This window comes from Nerophis lumbriciformis, linkage group LG32, assembly GCF_033978685.3.
Source record: "Nerophis lumbriciformis linkage group LG32, RoL_Nlum_v2.1, whole genome shotgun sequence".
Classification (NCBI taxonomy): domain Eukaryota; kingdom Metazoa; phylum Chordata; class Actinopteri; order Syngnathiformes; family Syngnathidae; genus Nerophis; species Nerophis lumbriciformis.
Window position 1 is genome coordinate 5,325,678 of NC_084579.2, and position 25,767 is coordinate 5,351,444.

The 25,767-nt window shown below is 47.8% G+C and overlaps 1 protein-coding gene across 1 annotated transcript in view; it reads right to left on the reverse strand.

Moving 5' to 3' along the window:
- Nucleotides 1–25,767, reverse strand: part of LOC133574521 (unconventional myosin-XVIIIb-like) — a 47,448-nt gene that overhangs the window by 1,645 nt on the left and 20,036 nt on the right. Inside the window, exons 7-43 of the mRNA XM_061926677.2 lie at nt 17,437–17,604; nt 17,160–17,370; nt 14,424–14,566; nt 14,258–14,358; nt 14,125–14,188; nt 13,910–14,054; nt 13,645–13,815; nt 13,478–13,570; nt 11,143–11,333; nt 10,990–11,070; nt 10,785–10,905; nt 10,581–10,728; nt 10,336–10,519; nt 10,114–10,267; nt 9,936–10,045; nt 9,795–9,860; nt 9,592–9,720; nt 9,383–9,526; nt 9,223–9,312; nt 9,030–9,149; nt 8,861–8,966; nt 6,344–6,468; nt 6,107–6,261; nt 5,900–6,023; nt 5,645–5,845; nt 5,463–5,573; nt 5,255–5,359; nt 5,026–5,187; nt 4,857–4,970; nt 4,676–4,792; nt 4,525–4,608; nt 4,328–4,465; nt 4,061–4,246; nt 3,782–3,915; nt 3,651–3,692; nt 3,283–3,444; nt 2,324–3,214 (exon numbers count right to left, since the gene is read on the reverse strand). Coding sequence (XP_061782661.1) covers nt 2,335–3,214; nt 3,283–3,444; nt 3,651–3,692; nt 3,782–3,915; nt 4,061–4,246; nt 4,328–4,465; nt 4,525–4,608; nt 4,676–4,792; nt 4,857–4,970; nt 5,026–5,187; nt 5,255–5,359; nt 5,463–5,573; nt 5,645–5,845; nt 5,900–6,023; nt 6,107–6,261; nt 6,344–6,468; nt 8,861–8,966; nt 9,030–9,149; nt 9,223–9,312; nt 9,383–9,526; nt 9,592–9,720; nt 9,795–9,860; nt 9,936–10,045; nt 10,114–10,267; nt 10,336–10,519; nt 10,581–10,728; nt 10,785–10,905; nt 10,990–11,070; nt 11,143–11,333; nt 13,478–13,570; nt 13,645–13,815; nt 13,910–14,054; nt 14,125–14,188; nt 14,258–14,358; nt 14,424–14,566; nt 17,160–17,370; nt 17,437–17,604 — 5,580 coding nt within the window. The 3' untranslated portion in view covers nt 2,324–2,334. The remainder of the gene's footprint in view (nt 1–2,323; nt 3,215–3,282; nt 3,445–3,650; nt 3,693–3,781; nt 3,916–4,060; nt 4,247–4,327; nt 4,466–4,524; nt 4,609–4,675; nt 4,793–4,856; nt 4,971–5,025; nt 5,188–5,254; nt 5,360–5,462; nt 5,574–5,644; nt 5,846–5,899; nt 6,024–6,106; nt 6,262–6,343; nt 6,469–8,860; nt 8,967–9,029; nt 9,150–9,222; nt 9,313–9,382; nt 9,527–9,591; nt 9,721–9,794; nt 9,861–9,935; nt 10,046–10,113; nt 10,268–10,335; nt 10,520–10,580; nt 10,729–10,784; nt 10,906–10,989; nt 11,071–11,142; nt 11,334–13,477; nt 13,571–13,644; nt 13,816–13,909; nt 14,055–14,124; nt 14,189–14,257; nt 14,359–14,423; nt 14,567–17,159; nt 17,371–17,436; nt 17,605–25,767) is intronic.

Sequence of the window (25,767 nt, forward strand, 5' to 3'; positions counted from 1 at the left end):
GTAATGTAAAAAATGTAAGGGACTATGCTAATGCACCTAATAAGGCTAACGAAGTTAATTTTGCCAATGTGAGTAATGCAAATATTACAGGTAATGTCAATGCATCTAGCATAGCTAGATGTTGCTAACGTAACTAGTAATGCTAATGATGTCGATTGTAGCCAATGTGAATAATGAAAATAATACAGGTAATGATGTAATGGGCGGCATGGCTCAGTTGGTAGAGCGGCCGTGCCAGCAACTTGCGGGTTGCAGGTTTGATCTCGGCTTCCGCCATCCAAGTCACTGCCCTTGTGTTCTTGGGCAAGATACTTCACCCGCCCACACTGGTTTAAATGTAACTTAGTTAATGGGTTTCACTATGTAAAGCCCTTTATTATAAATATAATTCACTTCACTTCGCTAATGTATCCAATGATGCTAATGCCGGTAGCATAGCTAATGATGCTAATGTAACTCATGAGGTGACTGTAACCAATGGGAGTCATGTAAAAGATGTAGGTAACGATTCTAATGTAACTAACGATGCTAATGAGGTTCATGTTGCTAATGTGAATAATGTGTAATAATGCTAATGACGCTAATGCAGATAGCATAACTAATGATGCTAATGTAACTGCTGTTGTAATTGTAACATAACTAATGCTAATGAGGTAACTAATGATGCTATTGTAACTAAGGATGCTAACAAGGTTAATGTAATGTGAGCAATGTAAATTACGTCGGTTATGATGCAAATGTAGCTAATGACGCGCGCAGTTGGCGTAACTAATGATGCTAATGTAACTCGTGAGGTTAATTTGGTAAATGTAACTAATTAGACTTAGACTTCCTTTTATTGTCATTCAAATTTGAACTTTACAGTACAGCTAAGAACGAAATTTCAATGTGAGTAATGCATACTTGCCAACCTTGAGACCTCCGATTTCGGGAGGTGGGTGGGGGCGGGGGCGTGGACGGGGGTGGGGCGGGGGGCGTGGTTGGGGGCGTGGTTAAGATATATATATATATATATATATATATATATATATATATATATATATATATATATATATATATATATATATATATATATATATATATATAAGAAATACTTGACTTTCAGTGAATTCTAGCTATATATATATATATATATATATATATATATATATATATATATATATATATATATATATATATATATATATATATATATATATATATATAAATAAAATAAATACTTGAATTTCAGTGTTCATTTACAAACTACAACTCACAAACACTTTAGAGTTAGGCTCCACCATCAGAATGTGTACTTAAACTTATAAAGATCACATGGATATTATTCAGTGAGTTGATTCACCAAAACTAACCTGTTATACAGGAGGAAAAAGCACACAGGACGTTTCAATTGTTCACAGACTGGTCGCGCTCATCAGAATGACAAGACACTTCCGGTCTGCAGGCGATAGCTTTCAATTGGGAAGAAACGCCCTACTGCCCCCTACTGACCAATGTGAATACTGATAAATGTGTAATGACAGCTCCAAAAACGAATTCAAACCACAAAATAAAATAAATAAATCAACATAAAAATGTGACACATTATGGGTGGGTCACATATGCATGTACAGTAGATGGCAGTATTGTCCTGTTTAAAAGTGTCACAACATTGCTGTTTACGGCAGACGAACTGCTTTACGGTAGACACTGTTGTTGTGTGTTGTCAACACGTCACTCAGGTCCGCCTGAATTTCGGGAGTTTTTCGGGAGAAAATTTGTCCCGGGAGGTTTTCGGGAGAGGCGCTGAATTTCGGGAGTCTCCCGGAAAATCCGGGAGAGTTGGCAAGTATGGAGTAATGTAAAAAATGTAGGTAATGGTCCTAATGTAACTTAACGATGTTAATGTTGCTAATGTGAGTAATGCCTAGAATGTAGGTAATAATATGAATGATGCTAATGCAGATAGCGTAACTAATGATGCTAATGCAGCTAGTGTAACTAATGATGCTAATGAGGTCTTTTTGATTGATTGATTGAGACTTTTATTAGTAGATTGCACAGAACAGTACATATTCCGTACAATTGACCACTAAATGGTAACACACCATTACGTTTTTCAACTTGTTTAAGTCGGGGTCCACGTTAATCAATTCATGGTAATGGTCAATGTAGCTAATGTGAATAATGCAAACAATATAGATAATGATGTTAATGTAGCTAATGATGCTAATGCAGCTGGCGTAGCTAATGATAAGTAAGTAATGAGGTTACTGAGGTAATGTAACTAATACTAATGGGCCTAATGAGGTTAATGTAACTAATGATGCATGTGATGTGTCACCTGGCGCCGCTTCAGTCCACTTCCTTCCTGAGGTACTTCCTCATGACGGAGGACACGTCTCCGCACTCGCTGCCCTCAGCTTCCAGTCGTTCTCCTTGCGGTCGCTCCGATCGCCTTCTGGGCCGCGTGGCCTCTGAACTTCCTGAACCGCCTGAGCTGGACGACTCGGTTTCAGAGCTGCGTTGGCGGGTGGAGGGAGGAAGCTCTCCAAAATGGACGCTCAGCGCTCTCCTGCCTCCCCGCACGGAGCCGGCCAGGCTGCTGGCGGATTGAGATCTGCGGACGGCGGGAAGGATGTCGGACGTGTCGTCCCACTCGCCAACCAGGCGGCGGTTCTGGAAGACAACGGGCTCCGAGCCCAGGTGGCCTTCGCCCGGGTCCTCTGAGACGAGGTTAGATAGTGCACAGCGGCGAGCCGCCTGCGGGGAGCGCCGTAAAGTCGCGACAGAGCGCGAAGGGTCTTGCGTGTAGTCCTCCTCTGGGATGGACAAGGAGGGGAGGCGCTCGTGGACGGCGTGTGAGGACGCCAAGGACGAGAGGCGTGGCAACGGGGGGAGGGACGTCGAAAACTCGCAGGAGTTGAAGCGAGGCGTCGTCGTCAGCGAGTCGCCAGCGGCACGAGGAAGAAGCGGCGAGGGCGGCTTGAGGATGCTGGGTCGAATTTCCGGGAGGTCATCGGGCGCGAGAGAGAGCGCCGATGCTCGACGGCGCAGCGCGGAAGCTGCCGTTGTTTGGTAAACAGGAAGTGACATGGTGCTGCCCGCCTCCGCTTCGCCGCCCGCTCGTCGCTTTCGCAGTCCTTCCAGAAGCTCCGACAGTGCCGAGGAGGACGGCGCCCGTCCCAAACCTCGAGAGCTTCCCGCCTCCGCGTTGTCTTCATCCGCGCAGGAGCTGAGCAGAACAGAACCTCCTAAGACCTGAATCACAGTCACGCCGGTCAAAGTCTAGTCGTGGCTTACCGGAAACTGTACGTGCTGCTGGTGTCCGCTGCCGACTGGCGCCCCTCCTGGCCGCTAAAGGTACTGCTGCCATAAGGAGATCCTTTGCCACGAGAGCTTCCTCGAGAAACTCCACGTATGCCCTCGCCGACGTCTTCCGTGCCGAGGCTGGACGCAGAGTCTCTGTGAGGACAACGATCGTTACTAAGCAGCGTGGAATGATCTGGAAGGTTCATGGACGTGCGGCAACGCAGCTGATGTCACTGCGTTAGTGAGCGTGCACGCCACTGCTCGCATATCACCATAGCAACACGATGACAGGTGATCATTCTAGAACCGTACTACACGTGCATGGCCAAGGCGAGCACGCACGGCGCACACATTCTTACGGATCTTTCTTTGTCGAGGACGACGTCGCGGCCGCACGAACGCTGGAGTGAACAACGCATGGTCAGCATGCTCGGGAGTGGGGGGGAGGAACCAATCATGTGATCTCTCCTTGGGGGAGGGGCCTTGTTACCTCTCAGAGTCGCTGTCATCGCTTGACTCCACCTCCTCCAGGGCGGCCTGCAGATCAACGATGCGTCTGATGGAAGTTTCCAGGTCGGCTTGTAATGTCTGCCTGATGGCCGTCAGCTCCTCCACCTGCATTGTCTGTAAACAAAGATGGCATCACTTCCTGTTGTGGTCCTGACACACAAGCGGCGTCAAAGACAAGAGGAGCGTGTGGTTGGCTGATGCCCTGAAGGGGGCGTGGCTACTAGACAAGTCATGTTTGGATCGGCTGATTGCCTCTCACCAGCTCCATGCGGCGCCGGCTGCTGTCCTGCTCGCGCTGACTCAGCTCGTCCATCTCCACGCGGACGTCCTGCAGACGCTGCTGGAAGTAGCGAGCGTTGTCACGCTCCCGAGCCTCCGCCTGTGCGCTCTGCTCGAGCTCCTCGCCGAGACGAACCACGCTGTCCCGCAAACGCAGCACCAGGACCTTTTGGAAGATGCAGACGTTGTGGGACTGTGATGTCATCAGGAAGGTCCCACTATCCTCCAGCAGTGGACTTTGTCTCACCTCAAACCTCTTGACTTGTCCTCTTTGGAACTCCAGTTTGTTTTCTAGGTCACACACGCGCGCTTCCTGTTTGCTGACGATGCTCCGCCCCACGGTGGACGACTCCAGGAACTGCAACCTGGACGCTTGCTGCTGGAGCTGCACGGCGCGAGGAAGAGGACGTGATGGAGGGAAGAACAAATGTCGGTGCATCTTACCTCTTCCCGGAGGGCGTGTCTCTCCTTCTTGACCTCTTCAAGCTCCGCCTCCAGTTCTTTGATGCGACAGATGTCATTGGACGACTGTCCACGAGGCAGACACAATGAGGTGGGGGCGGGGCGGCACCGCGGAGGACGGACATGTACTAACCTGCTGAATCAGCGCTTTGTGCTTCCTCATGAGCTCCTCCAGGTCCTCCTGGTCCTCCTCCAAGCGCTTCAGCAGGTCCACCTTCTCATGCTGGAGGAGGGACAGCTGCTCGTCCAACTGCGCATGCAAAGTCCGCACGTTTGATTCCCTCTCTAAACAACATCTGCCGTGGCGGTCTTACCAGACTCTTCTGCTTGCACATGTTGTCCACTTCCATCTGCGTGTCCTCCAGCTGCTGCGTCAAGGTGGTCAGGGCGCTGTCCGCCTCACGCCGCTGTGTCTCGCTGTCCTCCAGCTGACAAACACACGTCAATAGATGGCGGCGCAGTGGGGACGGTGGAGAGCCGCACCTGCCAGTGAAGACGTTCCAGCTGGTCCTTGCCGGCGTCTGCGGGGCTCCGCCCTTCACTTTGAAGTGTGGCCAGCAGCAGCTGGGCATCGGCCAGGAGCGCGTGCGTCCTCTTCAAGTCCCGCCTCAGTTTTTTCTCCACGTCAAAGTCTCGGTGGCCCACCTGCAAGCCGCCCCACGCTGACTACGGCTAACGTGCTGACATGCTAACAGGCGAGGTGTGTGCGTACCTGGTCACACAGTGTGGCGACGAGTCCCTCGAGGTCATGTTTGTCGTGGATCACCATCTGCTTCTCCTCGTATTCCTGCTCCAGCTGCATCTCCAGCTGCCGCAGCTGCATCATCATCGTTGCCACGGCAACCGAGAAAACACATCATCATCATTTGCCCTGCTAGCATGTCGCTAACATGAAACTATTTCTTCCTGAGACCACCTACCCTCCTCTGAGAAGACTTGTGTACGTCCTCTAGCTCCTCGTCTTTGTCCTCCAGCTCCTTCTGGTGGATCTGCTTCATGCGCTCCAACTCCAGCTCCAGGCGCACCTGCACCTGTAGAGGGAGGGCCACATAGGGGGGGGTTACACGTGCCCCGCGCTCACCTGCAAGCATATCGTCGTCACCTGTTGCTGCTGTTGGACTCTGGCGGTCAGCTGGGACACCTCGTCGGCCCGCTCGCCCGCCACGCCCTCCAGGAGGCGGAGCTGTCTCTTCAGGTCAGGGAGGGAGTCCCTGGCCAGATTCACGGGAACGCTGAGGTCACGGATCTGAGCGCACAACTCGTCCTTCTGCTTCTGTAAGCGACCTGCCTCCGCCTGGCTCTCCTACACACACACACGGCATTAACGAGGGCATCAATGCGACCACCAGGACCTCACCTGTAGGTGGCGGCGCAGCGTGAATAGCTCCATCCCCAGTGTGGCGTTCTCTTGCATAGCTTTGTCCTTTAGCTCTCGCTCGTCGTCGGCTTCCTCCAGCGCCTGCGTCAGCTTGCTGTCGAAGCTGGCGGCGGCGAAGCGAGGGAGGGAAGACATGGCGGTGAGCGTGCGGGAGCATTTTTCAGCAACATCAGAAAGTACAAACACCGTCTCTGCTTGCGGTCCAGTTCGTGCGTTCGGTTCTGCAGGCTGTCATTGAGGACTCGCGCGTCCTGGAGGTCGGAGGTCATGCGTCGGCAGTGTCGTTTGAGTTCGATCACGCTCTTCTTGGACTGGTCCAGCTGGGCCTGCAGCGTTGCCACCTGCATGCCACACACCCACACACACACACACACACACACGTCACTATACCAACAAACATCCTCGTCCTGGTCTTTGTCTCACTTTGTTGTCCAGCTGCTGGCGCGTCTCACGCTCCGCCTCCACCTTGTCCTCCGTCTGCTTCAACCGTCGGCGGACAAACTCCACCTCTGTCTGGCAACATTCCAGCTGCATGGCCAGCTCGCTCTCTGCGGGGGGCGGACAGGAAACCCACTGGGTTGTTTCTCCAGCCGATCAATCGACCAATTCAAGATCAGGTTTTGTGGAGCTGAGTTATCAACATTTGGTGTTTTGCTGCGAACCATCGGATAAAAGTTTGGCGCCATGCCACGCCCACATATAGTCACAATTTATTATCGCCCATCAGTTCCGTATCCATCACTGATCACCTGATGTGCAGAAATGACAGTTTGATTGGTGACGGCGAAGAGCAGTTTTTGCCGCCAGGCTCCGCCCACTACAAATAGGTAGTGTTTTGGCCCACTTACAATGACAATAACCTATTGTTTTTCATGAGCTAAAGACTAGTATTGTATGTCTGGGTGGGAGTCCTGCTTTGGAAATAATTTGTGCCCCTTTCAGATATCGCGTTTAGTTCCCATTATAACGTTCACATGTTGCACAATGAGATGTAAACATGGGATAAAGTGTACATTGCTGTAACTTTCTGTTTGTAAAATATATATTTCTTTAATATAATAACAGCATTTCATGATTAATGTTTATAAATTAAGATTCTTAATAAATGACACTAGAATAAGCACACGTTTGATTGGTAAATCATAGTGTAACGACCTGGAATTACACTTTATGTGCGGTGTTGGAGTTGTCCGACTTTTTGAGTGGCTGTAAACGCATCACTGGCTATTATGGCATTATGGGCCTGCTGCTTTGCAAAGGCCCATTCACATGCTGCTAAGCAGCAGTGATACACCTTAGAGTCATATACATTTCTATGTGACACATGCTAACTATTAGCATGCTAAGGTTAGCATGTTGACATGCTAACTTTTTAAGCTTTTTTCTCTAATTCTTCAGCCATACACCCTAGAGTCATACAACTTGGCATGTGACACATGCTAACTGTTAATATGCTAAGGTTAGCATGTTAGCATGCCAACTTTTTAAGCTTTTTTCTCAAATTCTTCAGCCATACACCCTACAGTCATACAACTTGGTATGTGACACATGCTAATTGTTAGCATGCTAAGGTTAGCATGCTAACTTTTTAAGCTTTTTTCTCTAATTTTTCAGCCATCCACCCTACAATCATACAACTTGGCATGTGACACATGTTAACAGTTAGCATACTAATATTAACTTGCTAGCATGCTACCTTTATGGGCTACTTTTGCAACCGTTTGCCCCAGCGTCATATAACTTGCTATGCAGCACTCGTTAACGTTTAGCATGCTAGCTAAAAATGGCATGCTGACATTTTCCACTATTTTCCCACTTTTTTTCTTTACTCCCGCAGCCATACACCTTAAAGTCATAAAACTACATGCTAACTGTTAGCATGCCAACGTTAACACAAATGCTAAGTGTTAGCAATTTAGTGTTAGCATGCTAACGTTTTAGGCTAGCTTTGTTGCTCATTTTGTACGTTTCCACCTAAAACTCACAGATTCAGACACTCTGCACCATCCTAAAAGTATGACTTGCGACCCCCCGGCCAGAGGTCCAGGGCACGGATAGCAGGCCCATCAAAATTGTCATTTTCTAGTTTTAACCGCGACTCACTCCGTCAAAGTGCCTAGGAGGAGTCCGTTGGAGTACGACACCTGTTTTTGGCCTAAAAATGGCCGACTGAAACCAAGATGATTTGTTTACAGACATGGCTTCTTGAGACACATACTTGCCAACCCTCCCGGATTTTCCGGGAGACTCCCGAAATTCAGCGCCTCTCCCGAAAACCTCCCGGGACAAATTTTCTCCCGAAAAACTCCCGAAATTCAGGCGGACCTGAGTGACGTGTTGACAACACACAACAACAGTGTCTGCCGTAAAGCGGTTCGTCTGCCGTAAACAGCAATGTTGTGACACTTTTAAACAGGACAATACTGCCATCTACTGTACATGCATATGTGACCCACCCATAATGTGTCACATTTTTGTGTTGATTTATTTATTTTATTTTGTGGTTTGAATTCATTTTTGGAGCTGTCATTACACATTTATCAGTATTCACATTGGTCAGTAGGGGGCAGTAGGGTGTTTCTTCCCAATTGAATGCTATCACCTGCAGACCGGAAGTGTCTTGTCATTCTGATGAGCGCGACCAGTCTGTGAACAATTAAAACGTCCTGTGTGCTTTTTCCTCCTGTATAACAGGTTAGTTTTGGTGAATCAACTCACTGAATAATATCCATGTGATCTTTATAAGTTTAAGTACACATTCTGATGGTGGAGCCTAACTCTAAAGTGTTTGTGAGTTGTAGTTTGTAAATGAACACTGAAATTCAAGTATTTATATATATATATATATATATATATATATATATATATATATATATATATATATATATATATATATAAATACTTGAATTTCAAACTCCTTGTTTGGAAGTACACGCCCACCTGTCCCCGCCGCTCGTTGGCTCTCCAAGTTGCGATACTTCTGCCGCTCCTCCTCCAGCTGTTTCTCCAGCGTCTCCATGGCGACCTTGCACTGGTCCAGGCGCGCCTGAACAAACCAACAGGAAGTCAAGAGGAGTGGTAAACGAGGCAGGCGAGATGGCCGCCTCACCTGCAGCCCCTTGTTCTCCTTGCTCAGACGAAGTCTCTCCGCTCGCTCCACGTCGAGAGCCTGACCCACCGCGTCACCACGGAAACGCTCATCGCTCAGCTCAGAGGTCACCGCCGTCAGCTACACACACACACACACTACGTCAGTGTGTGTGTGTGTGAATAAAGGCGTAAGTGTGTGTTGCGGGACAAACTTTGGTGTTGCAGGCGTCCACCGTCCGTCTCAACTCGTTCCTTTCCTTCTCCGACTTGTCCAGACGCCGTTTGAGCACCGACATTTCATCCTGACCAGACACCTCCTCTTTAACCACCAAGTGTGTGTGTGTGTGTGTGTGTGTGTGTGTGTGTGTGTACCTCTTTGGTGCGCAGCCTCTCGTTGTCCATGTTGACGTCCAGCAGGGGGCGCACGCGGCAGAAGAGCTTCCACCAGTGCCATTCCGCCGCTAAATGCAACACCCGAAGGTTCCTCTGAAGACAGCGCACGGCCATGTGCCGCACCTGCACACACACGAGGCTTCGATGTACGTTTCTATGGCAACGGACGCTAACGCGGCGGCGCTGACCTTGAGCGTGCGGTACTTCTGGCGGGCCAGGTGTCCCACGCAGGCGGCCTGCAGGTGGACCAGCCAGCCGCTGACCTGCAGGTCGCGTTGACTCTCCAGGTGTCGGAGCACGCCGCGCCTCATGAACACCTGACAGGAAACAGGAAGTTGCCAGAGGCGGCGCAGGATGGACTTTCTCCACACTCAGGAGGAGGCGTTCTCACCCGACCGGCGCCGACCACGATGCTCTTGGGGTCCAGGTCCAGGTCGGCCAGAAGCTCGTCCACGGCCTGAGACAAAGACGAGCGAGACGGCGTTCAGTTGAAGTCCAGAGGCGTTAAACGAGGGCGAGTCACGTGACCCACCTTCCTCTCATCATGGCGGACAAACATGGAGGCGTAGCGCTTCATGATGGGCGGGCACAAAGCCTGGAAATGACGCCTGAAGTCGCTTAGGGTCATGTGATCAGGGTAGCCTGCCATGACAGCAGAGGTCAGCATCCTGGCGAGTGTCATGTGACCTGTGGCGGTGATGGGCACTGACCTGTGCGGTAGAGCTGCAGTGCCGACAGCGTCTGCGCCGACAGAAGCTGCGCTCGCAGTGTCGCCACGTTGGGCGCGCCGCCGGCGTCCATCTTGGCGCTAATGCACTGCAAGAAAACGGGCCGAGCGCGCCGGATCACGTTGACCAGGGCGTCCTGAGGGGGCGGAGACATACAAAGTCGGACGTGGACGTGGTTCAGGAGGCGGCGGTGGCGACACTCACGGCCTGCAGTTTGATGGCGATGCACGGCGAGTGCCTGCGCAAAGCCGCCGCCCCCCCGCTGAGTGTCTTCCTGATGGTGGCGCTCCTCTGCAGCGAGCGCTGACTGGCGCCTTCCAGCCCGCTCAGGCCGCGGCACAGCGGCGGCACGTTCACGGCGGGCGAGAACATTGCCTTCACTGACGCTCTGAGGACGACACGCCGCGTCACCGCCTGACCACGCCCCCAACATGTGACCTCGCACTCACACGGACGAGTTCTGGAGAAGTCCGACGGCGTTGAGAGCAGACGGATTGTTCTGGACCAGCGAGAACCATCCCGTCAGATCGTAGCGTACCGGGTCGCAGCCCGCCAGGTGTCCCACCTCCAACTGCAGCGGCTGCTCGCACTGACGCACTGAAGGAAGGTCACATGATCATCGGCATCATAATCATCGCTGGAGGCGGAGTCACCTGTCTGATTGTAGTACTGGCACACGCGCTCCACGGCGGCGCCCTCGTTGGACGCCGGCGTTGTCATCTCTTCGTCCAGGACCCACAGAAGACCCCTGAGGGCGCTCTCTGCCGCTCGCACCTCCAAGAGGCATCACATGTTTGTCACAATTGGCCACGCCCCCTATGCGAGCCGCACTGTTAGCGTATTAACGTGCTAGCGTACCTGCGGAGGCGGCTGGTCGATGGCGGCCACCACGTCAGCAGGGTCCATCTCTGGACACTCGAACGCCACCGGGACCTTCTCCTGGACACACGCACGGAGTCACATGACCGGCGGCGGGACGTGGGAGCCATTCAGGACGTGAGTGTGCGTCACCTGTGTGTAGCGCTCCAAGGTGTGTGTGAAGGTGTGTGTGTGGTGATGTTCCAGAAGGCGCTCTTGCAGGTAGTTGTGACAAAACTCGCTCCAGTTGGCCGCTCGCTCCTCGGACGCGTGGCGAGGGTTCCTCAGGCCGGGCGTGTCCACCACCGTCACGGACGCTAGCGCCAACTGCTGGCCGCTCAGAGCTCTGCGTGGATAACGATGGTGTCGTCATGTCGCACACACACACTCCCACACCCATCCATCTTCTTCCGCTTATTAAAGTACCAATGATTGTCACACACACACTAGGTGTGGCGAAATTATTCTCTGCATTTGACCCATCACCCTTGATCACCCCCTGGGAGGTGAGGGGAGCAGTGAGCAGCAGCGGTGGCCGTGCCCGGGAGTCATTTTTGGTGATTTAACCCCCAATTCCAACCCTTGATGCTGAGTGCCAAGCAGGGAGGTAATGGGTCCCAATTTTATAGTCTTTGGTATGACTCGGCCGGGGTTTGAACTCACAACCTACCGATCTAAATGTAACATGTCTATGTGTGCATTACATAGACCACTAGGCCACTGAGTAACCACTAAGCAGAGAAGCCCAGACTCCTCTCACCCCAGCCACTTGGTCCAGCTCCTCCCGGGGGATCTTGAGGCGTTCCCAAGCCTGCCGAGAGACATAGTCTTCCCAACGTGTCCTGGGTCTTCCCCATGGCCTCCTACCGGTCGGACGTGCCCTAAACACCTCCCTAGGGAGGCGTTCGGGTGGCATCCTGACCAGATACCTAAACCACGTCAGCCGCTTGTACCCGTGATCTTGTCCTTTCGGTCATAACCCAAAGCTCATGACCATAGGTGAGGATGGGAACGTAGATCGACCGGTAAATTGAGAGCTTTGCCTTCCGGCTCAGCTCCTTCTTCACCACAACGGATCGATACAGCGTCCGCATTACTGAAGACGCCGCACCGATCCGCCTGTCGATCTCACTATCCACTCTTCCCTCACTCGTGAACAAGACTCCGAGGTACTTGAACTTCTCCACATGGGTCAAGATCTCTTCCTTAAGCCACCTCCCACATACACCTGTTAATAAGGGAGACGATGGTGCCGAAGAGTTCTTCGTAGAGGCCGGCCGCCATCCCGTCTACGCACTGAGCCGCCGTCAGCCGAGGGCCTGCGGGTCATGAGCGAGCTTTTTTATAGCTCCCATTTTTATAGTCTTTGGTATGACTCGGCCGGGGTTTGAACTCACAACCTACCCATCTCAGGGCGGACACTCTAACCACTAGTCCACTGAGTAACCACTAAGCAGGGAAGCCCAGACTTCCCTCTCTTCAGCCACGCCCAGCTGCTCCCGAGGTTCTCCCAAGCCAGCCGAGAGACATAGTCTTCCCAACATGTCCTGGGTCTTCCCAATGGCCTCCTACTGGTCGGACGTGCCCTAAACATCTCCCTCGGGAGGCATTCTGACCTGAACCACCTCAGGCCACTGAGTAGGTCCTCATGGGGAACATGTGGTCTTCTGCGAATATAATGGACGAATTGTTCGGGCTTGTCCGAACTCAAAGAGCAGTACGCCGTGTGCAGTGCGCCGCACCGATTTGCCTGTCGATCTCACGATCCACTCTTCCCTCACTCGTGAACAAGACTCCGAGGTACTTGAACTCCTCCACTTGGGGAAGGGTCTCCTCCCCATCCCAACTCCCACACACACCTGTTAATAAGGGAGACGATGGTGCCGAAGAGTTCTTCGTAGAGGCCGGCCGCCATCCCGTCTACGCACTGAGCCGCCGTCAGCCGAGGGCCTGCGGGTCATGAGCGAGCTTTTTTATAGCTCCCATTTTTATAGTCTTTGGTATGACTCGGCCGGGGTTTGAACTCACAACCTACCCATCTCAGGGCGGACACTCTAACCACTAGTCCACTGAGTAACCACTAAGCAGGGAAGCCCAGACTTCCCTCTCTTCAGCCACGCCCAGCTGCTCCCGAGGTTCTCCCAAGCCAGCCGAGAGACATAGTCTTCCCAACATGTCCTGGGTCTTCCCCGTGGCCTCCTACTGGTCGGACGTGCCCTAAACATCTCCCTCGGGAGGCATTCTGACCTGAACCACCTCAGGCCACTGAGTAGGTTCTCATGGGGAACATGTGGTCTTCTGCGAATATAATGGACGAATTGTTCGGGCTTGTCCGAACTCAATGAGCAGTACGCCGTGTGCAGTGCGCCGCACCGATTTGCCTGTCGATCTCACGATCCACTCTTCCCTCACTCGTGAACAAGACTCCGAGGTACTTGAACTCCTCCACATGGGGCAGGGTTTCCTCCCCATCCCAACTCCCACACACACCTGTTAATAAGGGAGACGATGGTGCCGAAGAGTTCTTCGTAGAGGCCGGCCGCCATCCCGTCTACGCACTGAGCCGCCGTCAGCCGAGGGCCTGCGGGTCATGAGCGAGCTTGTAACGTGCTACCGCTCATTAAGTTAGCATGCTAGTATGTTTGCTAGCCTCACCTTCCTCGGGCTCGCCGGCTGTGCCGCGCTCTCTGCCGCACCCGGTGGCTTTCTGCAGCAGCTGCCGCAGGTGATGTTTGAAGACGGCAGTGTTAAGCTCCTCCCCCTCGCAGCCCAGCACGCCGCTGGCCGCCTGGGCGCTCTCGAAGTTCACGAACTGTTTCCTCCCCACTGACACACGCACACAACGAGGTCAGATGCCGCCCGCTGGAAACTTTCTTCCTCCGCTTCTCCGTATGACGACGACGACGATGACGGCCTTTACCTTTGCAAGCCCCCGCCGCCCCCAGGTGGTAGATGGCGGCGAGGACGTGCCAGATGGCCTTCTGCTCAGTGGCGGTGAAGCCCAGCGTTTCCATGGCGACCAGCAGCTTGGTGAAACCGACGGACGCTCGCTGCTTCTCCTCCACCTGAGAGGAAGAAGAACGCTGAGGAAGCGTTCGGGTGAAGCCCCGCCCACCCGTGATCCCCGCACTCTACCTTGGTGGGAGGAGTCATCCCAAAGGAGTGGAATTCTGCAAGATGATGGAGCTGCAGCTCCGTCCTGACAAGGAAGGGAAGGAAGATGGTCAGCTGACATCATGGAGGTCTGCACACGTGCACAAGCGCTCACCTCATGTCTACGCTGAGGCCCGCTAGCATCTGGGAGAACACCAGGAAGTTACTCTCGCCGCCGGTCATGTGACATACTCGCCATTTATCCAGCATCATCGTCTGAGGGCGGGACCAAGCCTTGTCATTCATTATCGCTTTCAAAGCGTGTGTGTGTGTGTCATTACCTGAAGGTGTCCGGCAGCAGCGCGTCCTGCGTGGTTGAAGTCCACCGAGAACATCATGGCGAAGCGAGAGGAGGAGTCACTGTGTGGAGAAGTCACGCAGCCGAACGCCCTCAACACGCTGAACATGGCCTGAACACGCTCCGCTGGAAGAACACACACTTCCTGTTTGCCGTCAATTTTTGCTGTAATACTTCCTGTTTGTCATCAATACTTCCTTCATGTTTGTCATCAGTTGTTTTTTTTAATTTTTTTTATACAAATGTAAAGTGCGTTACAAATATAATTCATTATTATTAGGGCCCGCATGGCCCATTGTAAAAGGAATCCCAACGGGAGTCCTTTTACAATGGGACATAAGGACCTATTGTTTTTCTAAGGTTTTATTATTATTCCGCCGCCTCTTTTAGCACTAATTTGACCCACTTAACATGCTTCAAAACTCACCATATTTGACCCACACATCAGGACCTGCGAAAATTGTCTTTTAATAAAAAAAAAACCGAACCCCAAAACTCAAAATTGCGCTCTAGCGCCCCCTAGAAAGAAAACTGCTTATAACTCCCAGTACGAATGTTGTAGAGACATGAAACAAAAACCTCTATGTAGGGCTCACTTAGCCCTACTTTTCATTAATTAATTTCCCCGGGCAAAAATCAACAGGAAGTTGGCAATTCCCCCTTCAAGACAAAAATGTACTAAAAACAGTCACTTTTGCCTCTTTGAGCTGTAATTTGACCCCCTTAACATGCTTCAAAACTCACCGAACTGAACACAGACATCAGGACTGGCAAAAATTGCGCTCTAGCGCAATTTTTGAATAAAACGCAGAAAAAACTGCTCCTCGGAAGAAAAAAATGACAAAACTGCCTGTAACTCCCACTGGGAAGGTTGGAGAGACATGAAACCTCTATGTAGGTCTCACTTAGACCTACATTTCATAAATTGACAACCCCCAGCAAAAATCAACAGGAAGTTTGCTATTCCCCCTTCAAAACAAACTTTTTGTAAAAACCGGTCACCTTTCTTCAAAATCCATCTCCTCTGAGCGCGTTTGTCGTTTCGGCTTCAAACTAACACAGGAGAGGGATTAAACCCTTGTGATTAACAGTATAGATGGGCTTTTTAATAACTGCTCCGGTTTTGATTTTATGACCCTTCAAAGACCCGCTGCGCTGATGCTGCTGCGCTGCTGTTTTTTTTAAGATGGCTGCTTAAAAGCAGGAAGCATCAGCGTGCCCACACAATGCAGACAAGGTAGGTACACTAGACAAAAGTCTTGGGACAATTCTGACTAAAAGTAGACAAAAGTTTTGGGACACTTATGACTACCAATGGACAAAGGTATTGGGACAGTTAGGACTAAAAGTAGACAACAGTATTGGGAAACTTAGGACTACCACTGGACAAAAGTATTGGGACACCTACACTGGCCAAAAGTATTGGGACACTTAGGACTACAACTTGACAAAAGTATTGGGACACTTAGGACTAAAACTGGACAATTGTATTGGGACACTTAGGACTAGTTATTATTATTATCAGCACTTCCTGTTTTTCATCTGCACTTCCTTACTGTTTGTTATCATCGCTTCCTGTTTATCCTCAACACTTCCTGTTTGCCGTCAACACTTCCTCTTTTTCATCAGTTTCCTGTTTGACATCAACACTTACTGTTTTCTGTAAACACTTATTGTTTTTCCATCAATATCTACTTCCTGTTTGTCATGAATACTTCCTGTTTGCTGTAAACACTACTGTTTTTGCATTAATACCTCCTCTTTTTAATCAGTGCTTCCTGTTTGTCATGAATGCTTCCTGTTTGCTGTAAACACTTCCTGTTTTTTTTTCCATCAATACCTACTTCCTGTTTGTCATGAATACTTCCTGATATTTATCAATACTTCCTGTTTGGGGTCAACCCTTGAAGCCCGGACTCCTCTCACCCCAGCCACTTGGTCCAGCTCCTCCCGGGGGGATCTTGAGGCGTTCCCAAGCCTGCCGTGAGACATAGTCTTCCCAATGTGTCCTGGGTCTTCCCCATGGCCTCCTACCGGTCGGACGTGCCCTAAACACCTCCCTAGGGAGGCGTCCGGGTGGCATCCTGACCAGATGCCCGAACCACCTCATCTGGCTCCTCTCCATGTGGAGGAGCAGCGGCTTTACTTTGAGCTCCCCCCGGATGACAGAGCTTCTCACCCTATCTCTAAGGGAGAGACCCGCCACCCGGCGGAGGAAACTCATTTGGGCCGCTTGTACCCGTGATCTTGTCCTTTCAGTCATAACCCAAAGCTCATGACCATAGGTGAGGATGGGAACGTAGATCGACCGGTAAATTGAGAGCTTTGCCTTCCGGCTCAGCTCCTTCTTCACCACAACGGATCGATACAGCGTCCGCATTACTGAAGACGCCGCACCGATCCGCCAGTCGATCTCACCATCCACTCTTCCCTCTCTCAATACTTCCTGTTTGGGGTTCCTTTCTGTTTTTCACCAGTACTTCCTTCTTGTTTGTCAGCAACACTTCCTGTTCGACATCAGCACTTCCCGTTTGTCGTCAACACTTCCGTTTTTTCGTCAATATTTCATTTGTGTTATTCAACAGTACTTCTTTGTTTTTCATTGACACTTCCTGTTTGCTGTCAATACTTCCTGTTTGACATCAACACTTTTTGTTTGCTGTAAACTCTCCCAGTTCTTTTGTCAATATATCCTTCCTGTTTGCCGGTTAGCGCTCACCGCTCATGTTGGGTCCGGCGGTCCCGGCCTGTCCGAGCAGGGCGAGGGTGAAGGCTTGACACGTGGTGGTCTTCCCGGTCCCACTGCGGCCCACGGCGCACACACAGTGGTCCCGTCTGGTTCCGACCACGGACACGTAGACCTGTTTGACCATCCGGGTCAAAGCCGGAGGAGCCTCCCACGCGGACTCCCCCCGACGCGACCTCGGCGTCTGAGAGCGTAGAAAGTGAAGGTGAGCACAAGGTGGCGCTCTCCTCATATGTTGTGATGACGTCACCTTGCTGTGCGTCTGCAACGGCGGCCACAGGTTGACCAGGTTGGGTCCGGCGTGCGTTAGCGGCATGCTGGCTTTGGCGCGGCTGATCAGCGTGTGCAGGACGCCGCTTTCGTTGACACTCTGGAGGTCACTGAGGTCGTCGCACAGGTCCAGGTGGGCGGGGTTACACTGCCGGGGAGGAAACAACGTCTTAGAAACAGACAACACCCGCAGAAACTGCGTGGAGGCTTCCTTCACACAAAAGATTACAGTTGGTACAAAATGCGGCTGCTAGACTTTTGACAAGAACTAGAAAGTTTGATCATATTACGCCTATACTGTATATACACTATATACATATAAACTTATATATATATATATATACCTATAGTGGCTCACCTGCACTGGCTTCCTGTGCACTTAAGATGTGACTTCAAGGTTTTACTACTTACGTATAAAATACTACACGGTCTAGCTCCGTCCTATCTTGCTGATTGCATTGTGCCATATGTCCCGGACACAAATCTGCCTTCAAAGAACTCCAGCTTATTAGTGATTCCCAGAGTCCAAATAAAGTCTGCAGGCTGTAGAGCGTTTTCTATTGGGGCTCCAGTACTATGGAATGTTCTAGCAGTAAGAGTTAGAGATGCTACCTCAGTAGAAGCATTTAAGTCCCATCTTAAAACTCATTTGTATACTCTAGCCTTTAAATAGACCCCCCTTTTTAGATCAGTTGATCTTCCCCCCCTATCCCTCGTGGAGGTTGGGGGGCACAGGTTTGGTGGCCACAGATGAAGTGCTGGCTGTCCAAAGTCGGGACCCGGGGTGGACCACTCGTCTGTGCATCAGTTGGGGATGTCTCTGCACTGCTGACCTGTCTCCACTCGGGATGGTCTCCTGCTGGCCCTACTATGGACTGGACTCTCACTATTATGTTAGATCCACTATGGACTGGACTCTCACTATTATGTTAGATCCACTATGGACTGGGCTCTCACTATTATATTAGATCCACTATGGACTGGACTCTCACTATTATGTTAGATCCACTATGGACTGGACTCTCACTATTATGTTAGATACACTATGGACTGGACTCTCACTATTATGTAAGATCCACTATAGACTGGACTCACTATTTTGTGAGATCCACTATGGACTGGACTCTCACTATTATGTTAGATCCACTATGGACTGGGCTCTCACTATTATATTAGATCCACTATGGACTGGACTCTCACTATTATGTTAGATCCACTATGGACTGGACTCTCACTATTATGTTAGATCCACTATGGACTGGACTCTCACTATTATGTTAGATCCACTATGGACTGGACTCTCTCTATTATATTAGATCCACTATGGACTGGACTCTCACACTATTATGTTAGATCCACTATGGACTGGACTCTCACTATTATATTAGATCCACTATGGACTGGACTCTCACACTATTATGTTAGATCCACTATGGACTGGACTCTCACTATTATGTTAGATACACTATGGACTGGACTCTCACTATTATGTAAGATCCACTATAGACTGGACTCACTATTTTGTGAGATCCACTATGGACTGGACTCTCACTAATATATTAGATACACTATGGACTGGACTCTCACTAATATATTAGATACACTATGGACTGGACTCTCACTATTATGTTAGATCCACTATGGACTGGACTCTCACTATTATGTTAGATCCACTATAGACTGGACTCTCACTATTATATTAGATCCACTATGGACTGGACTGTCACTATTATGTTAGATCCACTATGGACTGGACTCTCACACTATTATGTTAGATCCACTATGGACTGGACTCTCACTATTATGTTAGATCCACTATGGACTGGACTCTCACTATTATGTTAGATCCACTATGGACTGGACTCTCACACTATTATGTTAGATCCACTATGGACTGGACTCTCACACTATTATGTTAGATCCACTATGGACTGGACTCTCACTATTATGTTAGATCCACTATGGACTGGACTCTCACTATTATGTTAGATCCACTATGGACTGGACTCTCACTATTATATTAGATCCACTATGGACTGGACTCTCACACTATTATGTTAGATCCACTATGGACTGGACTCACACTATTATGTTAGATACACTATGGACTGGACTCTCACAATATTATGCTAGATCCACTATGGACTGGACTCACACTATTATGTTAGATACACTATGGACTGGACTCTCACTATTATGTTAGATACACTATGGACTGGACTCTCACTCTTATATTAGATCCACTATGGACTGGACTCTCACTATTAAATTAGATCCACTATGGACTGGACTCTCACTATTATGTTAGATCCACTATGGACTGGACTCTCACTATTATATTAGACCCACTATGGACTGGACTCTCACACTATTATGTTAGATCCACTATGGACTGGACTCTCACCATTATATTAGATCCACTATGGACTGGACTCTCACACTATTATGTTAGATCCACTATGGACTGGACTCTCACTATTATGTTAGATCCACTATGGACTGGACTCTCACTATTATGTTAGATCCACTATGGACTGGACTCTCACTATTATGTTAGATCCACTATGGACTGGACTCTCACACTATTATGTTAGATCCACTATGGACTGGACTCTCACTATTATGTTAGATCCACTATGGACTGGACTCTCACACTATTATGTTAGATCCACTATGGACTGGACTCTCACCATTATATTAGATCCACTATGGACTGGACTCTCACACTATTATGTTAGATCCACTATGGACTGGACTCTCACTATTATGTTAGATCCACTATGGACTGGACTCTCACTATTATGTTAGATCCACTATGGACTGGACTCTCACTATTATGTTAGATCCACTATGGACTGGACTCTCACTATTATGTTAGATCCACTATGGACTGGACTCTCACTATTATGTTAGGTCCACTATGGACTGGACTCTCACTATTTTGTGAGATCCACTATGGACTGGACTCTCACTATTATGTTGGATCCACTATGGACTGGACTCTCACTATTATGTTAGATCCACTATGGACTGGACTCTCACTATTATGTTGGATCCACTATGGACTGGACTCTCACTATTATGTTAGATCCACTATGGACTGGACTCTCACTATTATGTAAGATCCACTATGGACTGGACTCTCACTATTTTGTGAGATCCACTATGGACTGGACTCTCACTATTATGTTAGATCCACTATGGACTGGACTCTCACTGTTATGTTAGATACACTATGGACTGGACTCTCACTATTATATTAGATCCACTATGGACTGGACTCTCACACTATTATATTAGATCCACTATGGACTGGACTCTCACACTATTATGTTAGATCCACTATGGACTGGACTCTCACCATTATATTAGATCCACTATGGACTGGACTCTCACACTATTATGTTAGATGCACTATGGACTGGACTGTCACTATTATATTAGATCCACTATGGACTGGACTCTCACTATTATGTAAGATCCACTATAGACTGGACTCTCACTATTTTTTGAGATCCACTATGGACTGGACTCTCACTAATATGTTAGATCCACTATGGACTGGACTCTCACTATTATGTTAGTTCCACTATGGCCTGGACTCTCACTATTATGTAAGATCCACTATAGACTGGACTCTCACTATTTTGTGAGATCCACTATGGACTGGACTCTCACTAATATGTTAGATCCACTATGGACTGGACTCTCACTATTATGTTAGATCCACTATGGACTGGACTCTCACACTATTATGTTAGATCCACTATGGACTGGACTCTCACTATTATGTTAGATCCACTATGGACTGGACTCTCACACTATAATGTTAGATGCACTATGGACTGGACTCTCACACTATTATGTTAGATCCACTATGGACTGGACTCTCACTATTATATTAGATCCACTATGGACTGGACTCTCACACTATAATGTTAGATGCACTATGGACTGGACTCTCACACTATTATGTTAGATCCACTATGGACTGGACTCTCACTATTATGTTAGATCCACTATAGACTGGACTCTCACTATTATATTAGATCCACTATGGACTGGGCTGTCACTATTATGTTAGATCCACTATGGACTGGACTCTCACTATTATGTTAGATCCACTATGGACTGGACTCTCACTATTATGTTAGATCCACTATGGACTGGGCTCTCACTATTATATTAGATCCACTATGGACTGGACTCTCACTATTATATTAGATCCACTATGGACTGGACTCTCACTATTATGTTAGATCCACTATGGACTGGACTCTCACTATTATGTTAGATCCACTATGGACTGGACTCTCACACTATTATGTTAGATCCACTATGGACTGGACTCTCACTATTATGTAAGATCCACTATAGACTGGACTCACTATTTTGTGAGATCCACTATGGACTGGACTCTCACTAATATATTAGATACACTATGGACTGGACTCTCACTATTATGTTAGATCCACTATGGACTGGACTCTCACTATTATGTTAGATACACTATGGACTGGACTCTCACTATTATGTAAGATCCACTATAGACTGGACTCACTATTTTGTGAGATCCACTATGGACTGGACTCTCACTATTATGTTAGATCCACTATGGACTGGGCTCTCACTATTATATTAGATCCACTATGGACTGGACTCTCACTATTATGTTAGATCCACTATGGACTGGACTCTCACTATTATGTTAGATCCACTATGGACTGGACTCTCACTATTATGTTAGATCCACTATGGACTGGACTCTCTCTATTATATTAGATCCACTATGGACTGGACTCTCACACTATTATGTTAGATCCACTATGGACTGGACTCTCACTATTATATTAGATCCACTATGGACTGGACTCTCACACTATTATGTTAGATCCACTATGGACTGGACTCTCACTATTATGTTAGATCCACTATGGACTGGACTCTCACTATTATGTTAGATACACTATGGACTGGACTCTCACTATTATGTAAGATCCACTATAGACTGGACTCACTATTTTGTGAGATCCACTATGGACTGGACTCTCACTAATATATTAGATACACTATGGACTGGACTCTCACTAATATATTAGATACACTATGGACTGGACTCTCACTATTATGTTAGATCCACTATGGACTGGACTCTCACTATTATGTTAGATCCACTATAGACTGGACTCTCACTATTATATTAGATCCACTATGGACTGGACTGTCACTATTATGTTAGATCCACTATGGACTGGACTCTCACACTATTATGTTAGATCCACTATGGACTGGACTCTCACTATTATGTTAGATCCACTATGGACTGGACTCTCACTATTATGTTAGATCCACTATGGACTGGACTCTCACACTATTATGTTAGATCCACTATGGACTGGACTCTCACACTATTATGTTAGATCCACTATGGACTGGACTCTCACTATTATGTTAGATCCACTATGGACTGGACTCTCACTATTATGTTAGATCCACTATGGACTGGACTCTCACTATTATATTAGATCCACTATGGACTGGACTCTCACACTATTATGTTAGATCCACTATGGACTGGACTCACACTATTATGTTAGATACACTATGGACTGGACTCTCACAATATTATGCTAGATCCACTATGGACTGGACTCTCACTATTATGTTAGATCCACTATGGACTGGACTCTCACTATTATGTTAGATCCACTATGGACTGGACTCTCACTATTATATTAGACCCACTATGGACTGGACTCTCACACTATTATGTTAGATCCACTATGGACTGGACTCTCACCATTATATTAGATCCACTATGGACTGGACTCTCACACTATTATGTTAGATCCACTATGGACTGGACTCTCACTATTATGTTAGATCCACTATGGACTGGACTCTCACTATTATGTTAGATCCACTATGGACTGGACTCTCACTATTATGTTAGATCCACTATGGACTGGACTCTCACACTATTATGTTAGATCCACTATGGACTGGACTCTCACTATTATGTTAGATCCACTATGGACTGGACTCTCACACTATTATGTTAGATCCACTATGGACTGGACTCTCACCATTATATTAGATCCACTATGGACTGGACTCTCACACTATTATGTTAGATCCACTATGGACTGGACTCTCACTATTATGTTAGATCCACTATGGACTGGACTCTCACTATTATGTTAGATCCACTATGGACTGGACTCTCACTATTATGTTAGATCCACTATGGACTGGACTCTCACTATTATGTTAGATCCACTATGGACTGGACTCTCACTATTATGTTAGGTCCACTATGGACTGGACTCTCACTATTTTGTGAGATCCACTATGGACTGGACTCTCACTATTATGTTGGATCCACTATGGACTGGACTCTCACTATTATGTTAGATCCACTATGGACTGGACTCTCACTATTATGTTGGATCCACTATGGACTGGACTCTCACTATTATGTTAGATCCACTATGGACTGGACTCTCACTGTTATGTTAGATACACTATGGACTGGACTCTCACTATTATATTAGATCCACTATGGACTGGACTCTCACACTATTATATTAGATCCACTATGGACTGGACTCTCACACTATTATGTTAGATCCACTATGGACTGGACTCTCACCATTATATTAGATCCACTATGGACTGGACTCTCACTATTATGTAAGATCCACTATAGACTGGATTCTCACTATTTTTTGAGATCCACTATGGACTGGACTCTCACTAATATGTTAGATCCACTATGGACTGGACTCTCACTATTATGTTAGTTCCACTATGGCCTGGACTCTCACTATTATGTAAGATCCACTATAGACTGGACTCTCACTATTTTGTGAGATCCACTATGGACTGGACTCTCACTAATATGTTAGATCCACTATGGACTGGACTCTCACTATTATGTTAGATCCACTATGGACTGGACTCTCACACTATTATGTTAGATCCACTATGGACTGGACTCTCACTATTATGTTAGATCCACTATGGACTGGACTCTCACACTATAATGTTAGATGCACTATGGACTGGACTCTCACACTATTATGTTAGATCCACTATGGACTGGACTCTCACTATTATATTAGATCCACTATGGACTGGACTCTCACACTATAATGTTAGATGCACTATGGACTGGACTCTCACACTATTATGTTAGATCCACTATGGACTGGACTCTCACTATTATGTTAGATCCACTATAGACTGGACTCTCACTATTATATTAGATCCACTATGGACTGGACTGTCACTATTATGTTAGATCCACTATGGACTGGACTCTCACTATTATGTTAGATCCACTATGGACTGGACTCTCACTATTATGTTAGATCCACTATGGACTGGGCTCTCACTATTATATTAGATCCACTATGGACTGGACTCTCACTATTATATTAGATCCACTATGGACTGGACTCTCACTATTATGTTAGATCCACTATGGACTGGACTCTCACTATTATGTTAGATCCACTATGGACTGGACTCTCACACTATTATGTTAGATCCACTATGGACTGGACTCTCACTATTATGTAAGATCCACTATAGACTGGACTCACTATTTTGTGAGATCCACTATGGACTGGACTCTCACTAATATATTAGATACACTATGGACTGGACTCTCACTATTATGTTAGATCCACTATGGACTGGACTCTCACTATTATGTTAGATACACTATGGACTGGACTCTCACTATTATGTAAGATCCACTATAGACTGGACTCACTATTTTGTGAGATCCACTATGGACTGGACTCTCACTATTATGTTAGATCCACTATGGACTGGGCTCTCACTATTATATTAGATCCACTATGGACTGGACTCTCACTATTATGTTAGATCCACTATGGACTGGACTCTCACTATTATGTTAGATCCACTATGGACTGGACTCTCACTATTATGTTAGATCCACTATGGACTGGACTCTCTCTATTATATTAGATCCACTATGGACTGGACTCTCACACTATTATGTTAGATCCACTATGGACTGGACTCTCACTATTATATTAGATCCACTATGGACTGGACTCTCACACTATTATGTTAGATCCACTATGGACTGGACTCTCACTATTATGTTAGATCCACTATGGACTGGACTCTCACTATTATGTTAGATACACTATGGACTGGACTCTCACTATTATGTAAGATCCACTATAGACTGGACTCACTATTTTGTGAGATCCACTATGGACTGGACTCTCACTAATATATTAGATACACTATGGACTGGACTCTCACTAAT